The sequence below is a fragment of the Mustelus asterias genome, unplaced genomic scaffold (assembly GCF_964213995.1).
Source record: "Mustelus asterias unplaced genomic scaffold, sMusAst1.hap1.1 HAP1_SCAFFOLD_397, whole genome shotgun sequence".
Lineage (NCBI taxonomy): Eukaryota > Metazoa > Chordata > Chondrichthyes > Carcharhiniformes > Triakidae > Mustelus > Mustelus asterias.
In genome coordinates this window covers 121,317-134,203 of record NW_027590352.1, presented here as the reverse complement: position 1 = coordinate 134,203, position 12,887 = coordinate 121,317, and the positions used below count along the sequence as shown (strand labels likewise).

The following is a 12,887-nucleotide window of genomic DNA, read 5'->3' as shown; positions in this document are numbered from 1 at the left end:
GAGCACCCAACGCCCAGAGAGAGACAGCATCCATTGCCCAGAGAGAGAGCACCCATCGCCCAGTGAGAGAGAGCACCCAACGCCCAGAGAGAGACAGCATCCATTGCCCAGAGAGAGAGCACCCATCGCCCAGAGAGAGAGAGCACCCATTGCCCAGAGAGAGAGAGCATCCATTGCCCAGAGAGAGAGAGCACCCATTGCCCAGAGAGAGAGAGCACCCATTGCCCAGAGAGAGAGATAGCACCCATTGCCCAGAGAGAGAGAGCACCCATTGCCCAGAGAGAGAGAGCATCCATTGCCCAGAGAGAGAGAGAGAGCACCCATTGCCAGAGAGAGAGAGCACCCATCACCCAGAGAGAGACAGCATCCATTGCCCAGAGAGAGAGCACCCATTGCCCAGAGAGAGAGAGCACCCATCGCCCAGAGAGAGACAGCATCCATCGCCCAGAGAGAGAGCACCCATCGCCCAGAGAGAGACAGCATCCATTGCCCAGAGAGAGAGAGCACCCATCGCCCAGAGAGAGAGCACCCAACGCCCAGAGAGAGACAGCATCCATTGCACAGAGAGAGAGCACCCATCGCCCAGAGAGAGAGAGAGCACCCATTGCCCAGAGAGAGAGAGAGCACCCATTGCCCAGAGAGAGATAGCATCCATTGCCCAGAGAGAGAGAGAGAGCACCCATCGCCCAGAGAGAGAGAGAGAGCACCCATTGCCCAGAGAGAGAGAGCGCCCATTGCCCAGAGAGAGAGAGCACCCATTGCCCAGAGAGAGAGAGCACCCAACGCCCAGAGAGAGAGACAGCATCCATTGCCCAGAGAGAGAGAGAGAGCACCCAACGCCCAGAGAGAGAGAGAGAGCACCCATCGCCCAGAGAGAGAGAGAGAGCATCCATTGCCCAGAGAGAGAGAGCACCCATTGCGCAGAGAGAGAGAGAGAGCACCCTTTGCCCAGAGAGAGAGAGCATCCATTGCCCAGAGAGAGAGAGCATCCATTGCCCACAGAGAGAGAGAGAGCACCCATTGCCCAGAGAGAGAGAGAGAGCACCCATCACCCAGAGAGAGAGAGCACCCATTGCCCAGAGAGAGAGAGAGAGCATCCATTGCCCAGAGAGAGAGAGAGAGAGCACCCATTGCCCAGAAATAGAGAGAGAGCACCCATCGCCCAGACAGAGAGAGAGAGCACCCATTGCCCAGAGAGAGAGAGCACCCATCGCCCAGAGAGAGAGAGCACCCATTGCCCAGAAAGAGAGAGCACCCATTGCCCAGAGAGAGAGAGAGAGCACCCATTTCCCAGAGAGAGAGAGAGAGCACCCATTGCCCAGAGAGAGAGCACCCAACGCCCAGAGAGAGACAGCATCCATTGCACAGAGAGAGAGCACCCATTGCCCAGAGAGAGAGAGCATCCATTGCCCAGAGAGACAGCATCCATTGCCCAGAGAGAGAGAGCACCCATTGCCCAGAGAGAGAGAGAGAGAGCACCCATCACCCAGAGAGAGAGAGCACCCATTGCCCAGAGAGAGAGAGCATCCATTGCCCAGAGAGAGAGAGAGAGCACCCATTGCCCAGAGAGAGAGAGAGAGCACCCATTGCCCAGAGAGAGAGCACCCAACGCCCAGAGAGAGACAGCATCCATTGCACAGAGAGAGAGCACCCATCGCCCAGAGAGAGAGAGAGCACCCATTGCCCAGAGAGAGAGAGAGAGCACCCATCACCCAGAGAGAGAGAGAGAGCACCCATCGCCCAGAGAGAGAGAGAGAGAGCACCCATCGCCCAGAGAGAGAGAGAGAGCACCCATCACCCAGAGAGAGAGAGCACCCATCACCCAGAGAGAGAGAGCACCCATTGCCCAGAGAGAGAGAGAGAGCACCCATCACCCAGAGAGAGAGAGAGAGCACCCATCGCCCAGAGAGAGAGAGAGAGAGCACCCATCACCCAGAGAGAGAGCACCCATCGCCCAGAGAGAGAGAGAGAGAGCACCCATCACCCAGAGAGAGAGAGCACCCATTGCCCAGAGAGAGACAGCACCCATCGCCCAGAGAGAGCGAGCACCCATTGCCCAGAGAGAGAGAGAGAGCACCCATTGCCCAGAGAGAGAGAGCATCCATTGCCCAGAGAGAGAGAGAGAGCATCCATTGCCCAGAGAGAGAGCACCCATCGCCCAGAGAGAGAGAGAGAGAGCACCCATCACCCAGAGAGAGAGAGCACCCATTGCCCAGAGAGAGACAGCACCCATCGCCCAGAGAGAGCGAGCACCCATTGCCCAGAGAGAGAGAGAGAGCACCCATTGCCCAGAGAGAGAGAGCATCCATTGCCCAGAGAGAGAGAGAGAGCATCCATTGCCCAGAGAGAGAGCACCCATTGCCCAGAGAGAGAGCACCCATCGCCCAGAGAGAGAGCACCCAACGCCCAGAGAGAGACAGAATCCATTGCCCAGAGAGAGACAGCATCCATTGCCCAGAGAGAGAGAGAGCACCCATTGCCCAGAGAGAGAGAGAGAGAGCATCCATTGCCCAGAGAGAGAGCACCCATTGCCCAGAGAGAGAGCACCCATCGCCCAGAGAGAGAGCACCCAACGCCCAGAGAGAGACAGCATCCATTGCCCAGAGAGAGAGAGAGAGAGAGCACCCATCACCCAGAGAGAGAGCACCCATCACCCAGAGAGAGAGAGCACCCATTGCCCAGAGAGAGAGAGAGAGCACCCATCACCCAGAGAGAGAGAGAGAGCACCCATCGCCCAGAGAGAGAGAGAGAGAGCACCCATCGCCCAGAGAGAGAGAGAGAGCACCCATCACCCAGAGAGAGCGAGCACCCATTGCCCAGAGAGAGAGAGAGAGCACCCATTGCCCAGAGAGAGAGAGAGAGCACCCATCACCCAGAGAGAGAGAGAGAGCACCCATCGCCCAGAGAGAGAGAGAGAGAGCACCCATCGCCCAGAGAGAGAGAGAGAGCACCCATCACCCAGAGAGAGCGAGCACCCATTGCCCAGAGAGAGAGAGAGAGCACCCAGCACCCAGAGAGAGAGAGCACCCATTGCCCAGAGAGAGAGAGAGAGCACCCATCACCCAGAGAGAGAGAGAGAGCACCCATCGCCCAGAGAGAGAGAGAGAGAGCACCCATCGCCCAGAGAGAGAGAGAGAGCACCCATCGCCCAGAGAGAGCGAGCACCCATTGCCCAGAGAGAGAGAGAGAGCACCCATCGCCCAGAGAGAGAGAGAGAGCACCCATTGCCCAGAGAGAGAGAGAGAGCATCCATTGCCCAGAGAGAGAGCACCCATTGCCCAGAGAGAGAGCACCCATCGCCCAGAGAGAGAGCACCCAACGCCCAGAGAGAGACAGAATCCATTGCCCAGAGAGAGACAGCATCCATTGCCCAGAGAGAGAGAGAGAGCACCCATTGCCCAGAGAGAGAGAGAGAGAGCATCCATTGCCCAGAGAGAGAGCACCCATTGCCCAGAGAGAGAGCACCCATCACCCAGAGAGAGAGAGCACCCATTGCCCAGAGAGAGAGAGAGAGCACCCATCACCCAGAGAGAGAGAGAGAGCACCCATCGCCCAGAGAGAGAGAGAGAGAGCACCCATCGCCCAGAGAGAGAGAGAGAGCACCCATCACCCAGAGAGAGAGAGCACCCATCACCCAGAGAGAGAGCACCCATCGCCCAGAGAGAGAGAGAGAGAGCACCCATCACCCAGAGAGAGAGAGAGAGAGAGCACCCATCGCCCAGAGAGAGAGCACCCATCGCCCAGAGAGACAGAGAGCACCCATCACCCAAAGAGAGAGAGAGAGCACCCATCGCCCAGAGAGAGACAGCATTCATTGCCCAAAGAAAGAGAGCACCCATTGCCCAGAGAGAGAGAGCACCCATTGCCCAGAGAGAGAGAGAGAGAGAGCACCCATCACCCAGAGAGAGAGCACCCATCGCCCAGAGAGAGACAGCATCCATTGCCCAGAGAGAGAGAGCACCCATCGCCCAGAGAGAGAGCACCCAACGCCCAGAGAGAGACAGCATCCATTGCACAGAGAGAGAGCACCCATCGCCCAGAGAGAGAGAGCACCCATTGCCCAGAGAGAGAGAGAGCAACCATTGCCCAGAGAGAGATAGCATCCATTGCCCAGAGAGAGAGAGAGAGCACCCATCGCCCAGGGAGAGAGAGAGCACCCATTGCCCAGAGAGAGAGAGCACCCATTGCCCAGAGAGAGAGAGCACCCATTGCCCAGAGAGAGAGAGCACCCAACGCCCAGAGAGAGACAGCATCCATTGCCCAGAGAGAGAGAGAGAGAGCACCCAACGCCCAGAGAGAGAGAGAGAGCACCCATCGCCCAGAGAGAGAGAGAGAGCATCCATTGCCCAGAGAGAGAGAGCACCCATTGCGCAGAGAGAGAGAGAGAGCACCCATTGCCCAGAGAGAGAGAGCATCCATTGCCCAGAGAGAGAGAGCATCCATTGCCCAGAGAGAGAGAGAGAGCACCCATTGCCCAGAGAGAGAGAGAGAGCACCCATCACCCAGAGAGAGAGAGCACCCATTGCCCAGAGAGAGAGAGAGAGCATCCATTGCCCAGAGAGAGAGAGAGAGCACCCATTGCCCAGAGAGAGAGAGCACCCATCGCCCAGAGAGAGAGAGCACCCATTGCCCAGAAAGAGAGAGCACCCATTGCCCAGAGAGAGAGAGAGAGAGCACCCATTGCCCAGAGAGAGAGAGAGAGCACCCATTGCCCAGAGAGAGAGCACCCAACGCCCAGAGAGAGACAGCATCCATTGCACAGAGAGAGAGCACCCATTGCCCAGAGAGAGAGAGCATCCATTGCCCAGAGAGACAGCATCCATTGCCCAGAGAGAGAGAGCACCCATTGCCCAGAGAGAGAGAGAGAGCACCCATCACCCAGAGAGAGAGAGCACCCATTGCCCAGAGAGAGAGAGCATCCATTGCCCAGAGAGAGAGAGAGAGCACCCATTGCCCAGAGAGAGAGAGAGAGCACCCATTGCCCAGAGAGAGAGAGCACCCAACGCCCAGAGAGAGACAGCATCCATTGCACAGAGAGAGAGAGCACCCATTGCCCAGAGAGAGAGAGAGCACACATTGCCCAGAGAGAGAGAGAGAGCACCCATCACCCAGAGAGAGAGAGAGAGCACCCATCGCCCAGAGAGAGAGAGAGAGAGCACCCATCGCCCAGAGAGAGAGAGAGAGCACCCATCACCCAGAGAGAGAGAGCACCCATCACCCAGAGAGAGAGAGCACCCATTGCCCAGAGAGAGAGAGAGAGAGCACCCATCACCCAGAGAGAGAGAGAGAGCACCCATCGCCCAGAGAGAGAGAGAGAGAGCACCCATCACCCAGAGAGAGAGCACCCATCGCCCAGAGAGAGAGAGAGAGAGCACCCATCACCCAGAGAGAGAGAGCACCCATTGCCCAGAGAGAGACAGCACCCATCGCCCAGAGAGAGCGAGCACCCATTGCCCAGAGAGAGAGAGAGAGCACCCATTGCCCAGAGAGAGAGAGCATCCATTGCCCAGAGAGAGAGAGAGAGCATCCATTGCCCAGAGAGAGAGCACCCATTGCCCAGAGAGAGAGCACCCATCGCCCAGAGAGAGAGAGCACCCATTGCCCAGAGAGAGAGAGAGAGCATCCATTGCCCAGAGAGAGAGCACCCATTGCCCAGAGAGAGAGCACCCATCGCCCAGAGAGAGAGCACCCAACGCCCAGAGAGAGACAGCATCCATTGCCCAGAGAGAGACAGCATCCATTGCCCAGAGAGAGAGAGAGCACCCATTGCCCAGAGAGAGAGAGAGAGAGCATCCATTGCCCAGAGAGAGAGCACCCATTGCCCAGAGAGAGGGCACCCATCGCCCAGAGAGAGAGCACCCAACGCCCAGAGAGAGACAGCATCCATTGCCCAGAGAGAGAGAGAGAGAGAGCACCCATCACCCAGAGAGAGAGCACCCATCACCCAGAGAGAGAGAGCACCCATTGCCCAGAGAGAGAGAGAGAGCACCCATCACCCAGAGAGAGAGAGAGAGCACCCATCGCCCAGAGAGAGAGAGAGAGAGCACCCATCGCCCAGAGAGAGAGAGAGAGCACCCATCACCCAGAGAGAGAGAGCACCCATCACCCAGAGAGAGAGCACCCATCGCCCAGAGAGAGAGAGAGAGAGCACCCATCACCCAGAGAGAGAGAGAGAGAGAGCACCCATCGCCCAGAGAGAGAGCACCCATCGCCCAGAGAGACAGAGAGCACCCATCACCCAAAGAGAGAGAGAGAGCACCCATCGCCCAGAGAGAGACAGCATTCATTGCCCAAAGAAAGAGAGCACCCATTGCCCAGAGAGAGAGAGCACCCATTGCCCAGAGAGAGAGAGAGCACCCATCACCCAGAGAAAGAGCACCCATTGCCCCGAGAGAGAGACAGCACCCATTGCCCAGAGAGAGAGAGAGCACCCATTGCCCAGAGAGAGAGAGATCACCCATCACCCAGAGAGAGAGAGCACCCATCGCCCAGAGAGAGAGAGCACCCATTGCACAGAGAGAGAGCACCCATTGCCCAGAGAGAGACAGCATCCATTGCACAGAGAGAGAGAGAGAGCACCCATCACCCAGAGAGAGAGAGAGAGCACCCATCGCCCAGAGAGAGAGAGAGAGAGAGCACCCATCGCCCAGAGAGAGAGAGAGAGCACCCATCACCCAGAGAGAGAGAGCACCCATCACCCAGAGAGAGAGCACCCATCGCCCAGAGAGAGAGAGAGAGAGCACCCATCACCCAGAGAGAGAGAGAGAGAGAGCACCCATCGCCCAGAGAGAGAGCACCCATCGCCCAGAGAGACAGAGAGCACCCATCACCCAAAGAGAGAGAGAGAGCACCCATCGCCCAGAGAGAGACAGCATTCATTGCCCAGAGAGAGAGAGCACCCATTGCCCAGAGAGAGAGAGAGAGAGCACCCATCGCCCAGAGAGAGAGAGCATCCATCACCCAGAGAGAGAGCACCCATTGCCCAGAGAGAGAGACAGCACCCATTGCCCGGAGAGAGAGAGATCACCCATCACCCAGAGAGAGAGAGAGCACCCATCGCCCAGAGAGAGAGAGAGAGAGAGAGCACCCGTCGCCCAGAGAGAGAGAGCACCCATTGCCCAGAGAGAGAGAGAGAGCACCCATCGCCCAGAGAGAGAGAGAGAGCACCCATCGCCCAGAGAGAGAGAGCACCCATTGCCCAGAGAGAGAGAGAGAGAGAGCACCCATCACCCAGAGAGAGCGAGAGAGCACCCATCGCCCAGAGAGAGAGAGAGAGAGCACCCATCGCCCAGAGAAAGAGAGCACCCATTGCCCAGAGAGAGAGAGAGAGCACCCATCACCCAGAGAGAGAGAGCACCCACCGCCCAGAGAGAGAGAGAGAGCACCCATCACCCAGAGAGAGAGAGCACCCATCACCCAGAGAGAGAGAGCACCCATCGCCCAGAGAGAGAGAGAGAGCACCCATCACCCAGAGAGAGAGAGCACCCATTGCCCAGAGAGAGAGAGCATCCATTGCCCAGAGAGAGAGAGAGAGCACCCATCGCCCAGAGAGAGAGAGCACCCATTGCCCAGAGAGAGAGAGCACCCATTGCCCAGAGAGAGAGAGAGAGCACCCATCACCCAGAGAGAGAGAGCACCCATTGCCCAGAGAGAGAGAGCACCCATTGCCCAGAGAGAGAGAGCACCCATCGCCCAGAGAGAGAGAGAGAGCACTTATCGCCCAGAGAGAGACAGCATCCATTGCTCAGAGAGGGAGCACCCATTCCCCTGAGAGAGAGAGCACCCATCACCCAGAGGGAGAGAGAGCACCCATCGCCCAGAGAGAGAGCGAGAGCATCCATCACCCAGAGAGGGAGAGAGAGCATCCATTTCCCAGAGAGAGAGAGCACCCATTGCCCAGAGAGAGAGGGCATCCATTGCCCAGAGAGAGAGGGCATCCATTGCCCAGAGAGAGGGAGCACCCATCCCCCAGAGAGAGCACTCATCGCCCAGAGAGAGAGTACTCATTGCCCAGAGAGAGAGAGAAAGCACCCATCCCCCAGAGAGAGAGAGCACCCATCACCCTGAGAGAGAGAGAGCACCCATCACCCAGAGAAAGAGAGAGAGCACCCATCACCCAGAGAGAGAGAGAGCACCCATCACCCAGAGAGAGAGAGAGAGCACCCATCACCCAGAGAGAGAGAGAGAGCACCCATCACCCAGAGAGAGAGAGAGAGAGCACCCATCACCCAGAGAGAGAGAGAGAGCACCCATCACCCAGAGAAAGAGAGAGCACCCATTGCCCAGAGAGAGAGAGAGAGCACCCATCACCCAGAGAAAGAGAGAGAGAGAGCACCCATCACCCAGAGAGAGAGAGAGAGCACCCATCACCCAGAGAGAGAGAGAGAGAGCACCCATCACCCAGAGAGAGAGAGAGAGCACCCATCACCCAGAGAGAGAGAGAGAGCACCCATCACCCAGAGAGAGAGAGAGAGAGAGCACCCATCACCCAGAGAGAGAGCACCCATCACCCAGAGAGAGAGAGAGAGCACCCATCACCCAGAGAAAGAGAGAGCACCCATTGCCCAGAGAGAGAGAGAGAGCACCCATCACCCAGAGAAAGAGAGAGAGCACCCATCAAACACCCAGAGACTGGGCACCCATTGCCTAGAGACTGGGAACCCTTTGGGCACCCATCAATGACACCTTGCCAGCCTCCTTGACCTTGTTGAGGTCACATTCTGGGTCCTCCATTTGGGGTCAGCTGGATTCAGTGAACCTCATTTTTTAAATATCTGACCTTGGCTGCCCCCCACCCCACCCTCTCTCTCCCCCACCCCCAGGATAGGCTGCCATACACCCCCCACCCCACCCCCCCGCCCTTCTCGCGGTCACATTCTCAGAGAAACACCCCGCCTCCCCCAACAGAAACATTACAAAACAAAGCTGGGGTGGTGGCCATTTTGTTTCGGCCTACGCACCCGTTTCAATCCCCCCCCCCCCCGTCCCCACCACCGTCCCTACTGGGATAGGCTACCCTTCCCCCTCTCTCAGTCATGTTCTTGAGCAAAAGCCTCCCCACCCCTCCACACACACAGAAAAAAATAAAGCCGGGGAGGCGGCCATTTTGTTTTGACCCTTGCACCCATTTCGGACCTGTTTCCGCCCCCCCCCCTCCCCCCCGTTCCACCCCTTCCACTCTCCCACCAGCCCCAGGATAGGTTCCCCTTCAGCCCCTCTCTCGGTCACATTCTCAGGGAAATCCTCCACAATAACATCACAAAAATAAGACCAGGAGGCGGCCATTTTGTTTTGGCCCTTGCCTCATTTCGATTCTGTAACCCCCCTTCCCCCACCATCGCCCCCCCCCACCCCCAACTCTCCCACCAGCCCCAGGATAGGCCAATCTTCCCCCCGTCTCAGTCACATTCTCAGGGGAAACCTCCACAGAAACATGACAAAACTAAGACCAGGAGGCAGCCATTTTGTTTTGGCCCACGCACCCATCTCCCCCCTCCCCGCCCCCCTCTCACCCCACCTCCCGCCCTGTGCCGGGATAGGTTACCCTGCCCACTTCTCTCAGTTACATTCCGGAGGAAAGGCACCCCCCCCCCCCCCCTCCACCACCCCACCACACACACAGAAATGAGTAAAAAAAAGCCAGGAGGCAGCCATTTTGTTTCGCCCCACGCACCCATTCCAATTCCCCCCCCCAACCCAACCACAGGATGGGATAAGCTACGCTTCCCTCTCTCTCAGTCATGTTTTTGAGGAATTTCCCACTCCCCACCAAAACACAGAAAGTGGAAAAAAAGATAAAGCCGGGGCAGTGGTCATTTTGTTTTGGCACACGCAACCGTTTCGCTCCCTCCATCCCTTCCCCCGCCCCCCGCCCCAGAGCCAGGATAGGCTACACTCTCCCCCCACCCCCTCTCAGTCACGTTCCCGAGGAAAACCCACCCCTCCTCCGCCCCACAGAGAAACGGGTATAAAAGGACAAAGCTGGGACGGTGGCCATTTTGTTTCAGCCTACACACCCCTGTTACGAACTATCCCCCCCCACCCTCACAACACCCTCGGGGAGGCTACACTTCCCCACCCCGCCCCCCCCCCCCCACCTCAGTCACGTTTCCGAGGAAAGCACCCCCCAAACAAGACGGTGGCCATTTTGTTTCAGCCTACGCACCCCTTTCGATCTCCCTCCCCCCCTCCCCGGGGCCGAGATAGGCTACACTCTCCCCCCCACTTCTCTCAGTCACGTTCCTGAGGAAAGCTCCCCCGCCACCGCCCTCCCACACACAGAAACGAGTAAAAAATAAATAATTCCGGGGCGGTGTCCATTTTGGTCGATGCACCCGTTTCAATCCCTCCCCCCTCCCCTATCCCTGGGGCCAGGAGAGGCTACACCCCTCCCCTTCTCTCAGTCACATTCCCGAGGAAAGCCCCCCCCCGGACTCCCACACACCCAAACGGGTGTAAACAAAATATAGCCGGGGCGGTGGCCATGTTGTTTTGGGGTACGCACTCCCGATTTGATCCCTCCTCCCCCCGTCCGGATAGACTACACTCACCGCCCCCCCCCCGCCCCCTCTCAGTCATGTTCCCAAGGAAAGCCCCCCCCCTGCCGTCCTCCCACACAAACGGTTATAAAAAATAATAATAAAGCCGGGGTGGCGGCCATTTTGTTTTGGCCTACGCTCCCTCGTTTCGATCCTTCCTCCCCCCCTTCTGGATAGACTACATTCACCCCCTTCCCCCACCCCCCAATCTTCTTTCAGTCACGTTCCCAAGGAAAGCCCCCCCCCCCCCCGCCGTCCTCCCACACAAGCGGTTATAAAAAATAATAATAAAGCCGGGGTGGTGGCCATTTTGTTTTGGCCTACGCTCCCCTGTTTCGATCCCTCCTCCCCCCCTTCCGGATAGGCTACATTCACCCCCCTCCCCCACCCCCCAAACCTTCTTTCAGTCACGTTCCCAAGGCCGCCCCACACATAGAAACTGGTCGAAAAAATAACAACATAGCTGGGGCGGTGGCCATTTTGTTTCAACCTCCATTACAGATCCCTGCTTTCCCCCCGCCCCCACCGCCCTTTTTCCCGGGATAGTCCACTTCCCACCCCACACACACACACACCCGCGCCCACACACACTCTCTCTCTCTCTCTCGGTCAAGTTACCGTGGAAAAGGTTTTGGGGGGCCGGACAGGAGGGAGTGGGAGGGTTCTTGCTGGTGGAGGGAAAAATGACGTCAACCATGGAGATTGCGGCCCTGTTGGCTAAACCTCACACTCTCGGGCCTTTATCTGAGGTGGAGTTGGGGGAGTGGGGGCGATGAAAGGCGAGGGGAGAGGACATTCGCCAACTCCCACACCCGGCACAAAAAAAAAACGTTAAAAAGTGTTAACTGTTGACCTTTGAACCTTTGCGGATGTTAACCTGCTGAAATGTCTTTTTAAACCTCTTAAGGGAACTATGATAATGAGCGACTGGCGATCGCTAGGCAACGAATTCCGTATCGGCTCGGCAGGGTAGTAGATGAGTGGCTTCTTGACAAAGGTAAAAGAAAACAATTAATTAAAAACTTTTAACTTTTTTTTAAACAACAAAAACACAAAAAAATGAAGGGCAAAAAAAAAAATAATAATTCACGGGCAGCAAGGAAGAAAGAGAGAGAGGTTGGTGGTGGAGGGGAGGCAGGGCGGAGGGGAGAAGGCCCGGTGGGAAGAGATGAAACCTTAACTTTAACTTAACCCAGCAATAATTCTATTTTAATTCTTTTTTTAAATGCTAAAACGTCTGAGTAAAATTAAACCAGCCAGATTTTTAAAAAGAGAAAAAAAATTGGCCTGGAATCGCGGCCGAAATCTGTCCAGGCGATTCTGTCGTGGTTGGAGCGGGAAATGTAATCTTCTCTCTGTGTTATCTCCCGCTGTTTTGTCTCGTGTTGGCGTGTGTGTGGGCGTGCGTGCGTGTGTGTGTGCGTGGGCCCCGGATGGCCGTTGCTAGGGGCCTACGCCATTTTTTTTTTTGCGGCCCAGCCGGAGCCTCTATGCCCTCCGACTCCTCCCCGCCCCCACCACCGCCCCACCCACCCCACCGCCCTCTCCTCCCGCCTTGGGGAGGGTCGCGTTGGGGGTGGCAAAGGGGGAAGAAAGATGGATCCTCGTTCCGAATTCATCCTCAGTCGGGGCGCTAGGCAGGGCCCGGTAGGCCGCAAACCCACCCTCCCTATCCACCGCAGCTCCCTTCCTCCCTCCACCCCCCACCCGCCCCTCCCCACCTCCTCCAATGCCCCCAAGCCTGCTCGTCCCAGAGAATTCTGACTGGAAAAATTCAACCGGGCTGGAGAGTTCCCCCCCCCTCCGCCCCACTCGTACCCCCATCGCACCTCCTTTTCCCCCAAACCCGCCGTCGGTCTAATTCCAGAAGGTTCCAAGGGAAGAGTTCGGGGTTCAACAGAATGTTGGGCGAGAGAGTTCCTCCCCATCCCATTGCACCTCCTTTTCCCCCCCAGGTCTGCCGCCAGTCTAATTCCAGAAGGTTCCAACAGAAGAGTTTGGGGTTCAACAGAATGTCGGGCGAGAGAGTTTCCCCCCCATCCCATCGCATCCCCTTTTCCCCCCAAAACCTGCCGTCGGTCTAATTCTAGAAGGTTCCAAGGGAAGAGTTCGGGGTTCAACGGAATGTCGGGCGAGAGAGTTCACCCCCATCGCACTCCCTTTTCCCCCCAAACTCGCCGTCGGTCTAAATCCAGAAGATCCCAAGGGGGGAGGTTGAAGTTGCCAGAGTGTGGGGCAGGGCAGGGAGGAGGCTGAGAGAGAAATAGGTGTCGAGGATTGAGGGGTCTTGGGTTGGCGTGGGCGTGGTACCAACCGCCCCTTGCCTGGGACAATCATTTGCCCCCACCC

The 12,887-nt window shown here is 57.4% G+C and overlaps 1 protein-coding gene across 1 annotated transcript in view; it reads left to right on the top strand.

Moving 5' to 3' along the window:
- Positions 1-11,567, top strand: part of LOC144486561 (neurexin-2-beta-like) — a 252,004-nt gene extending 240,437 nt beyond the window's left edge. The window contains exon 4 of the mRNA XM_078204617.1: positions 11,446-11,567. Coding sequence (XP_078060743.1) covers positions 11,446-11,567 — 122 coding nt within the window. The remainder of the gene's footprint in view (positions 1-11,445) is intronic.
- Positions 11,568-12,887: the final 1,320 nt, after the last annotated feature.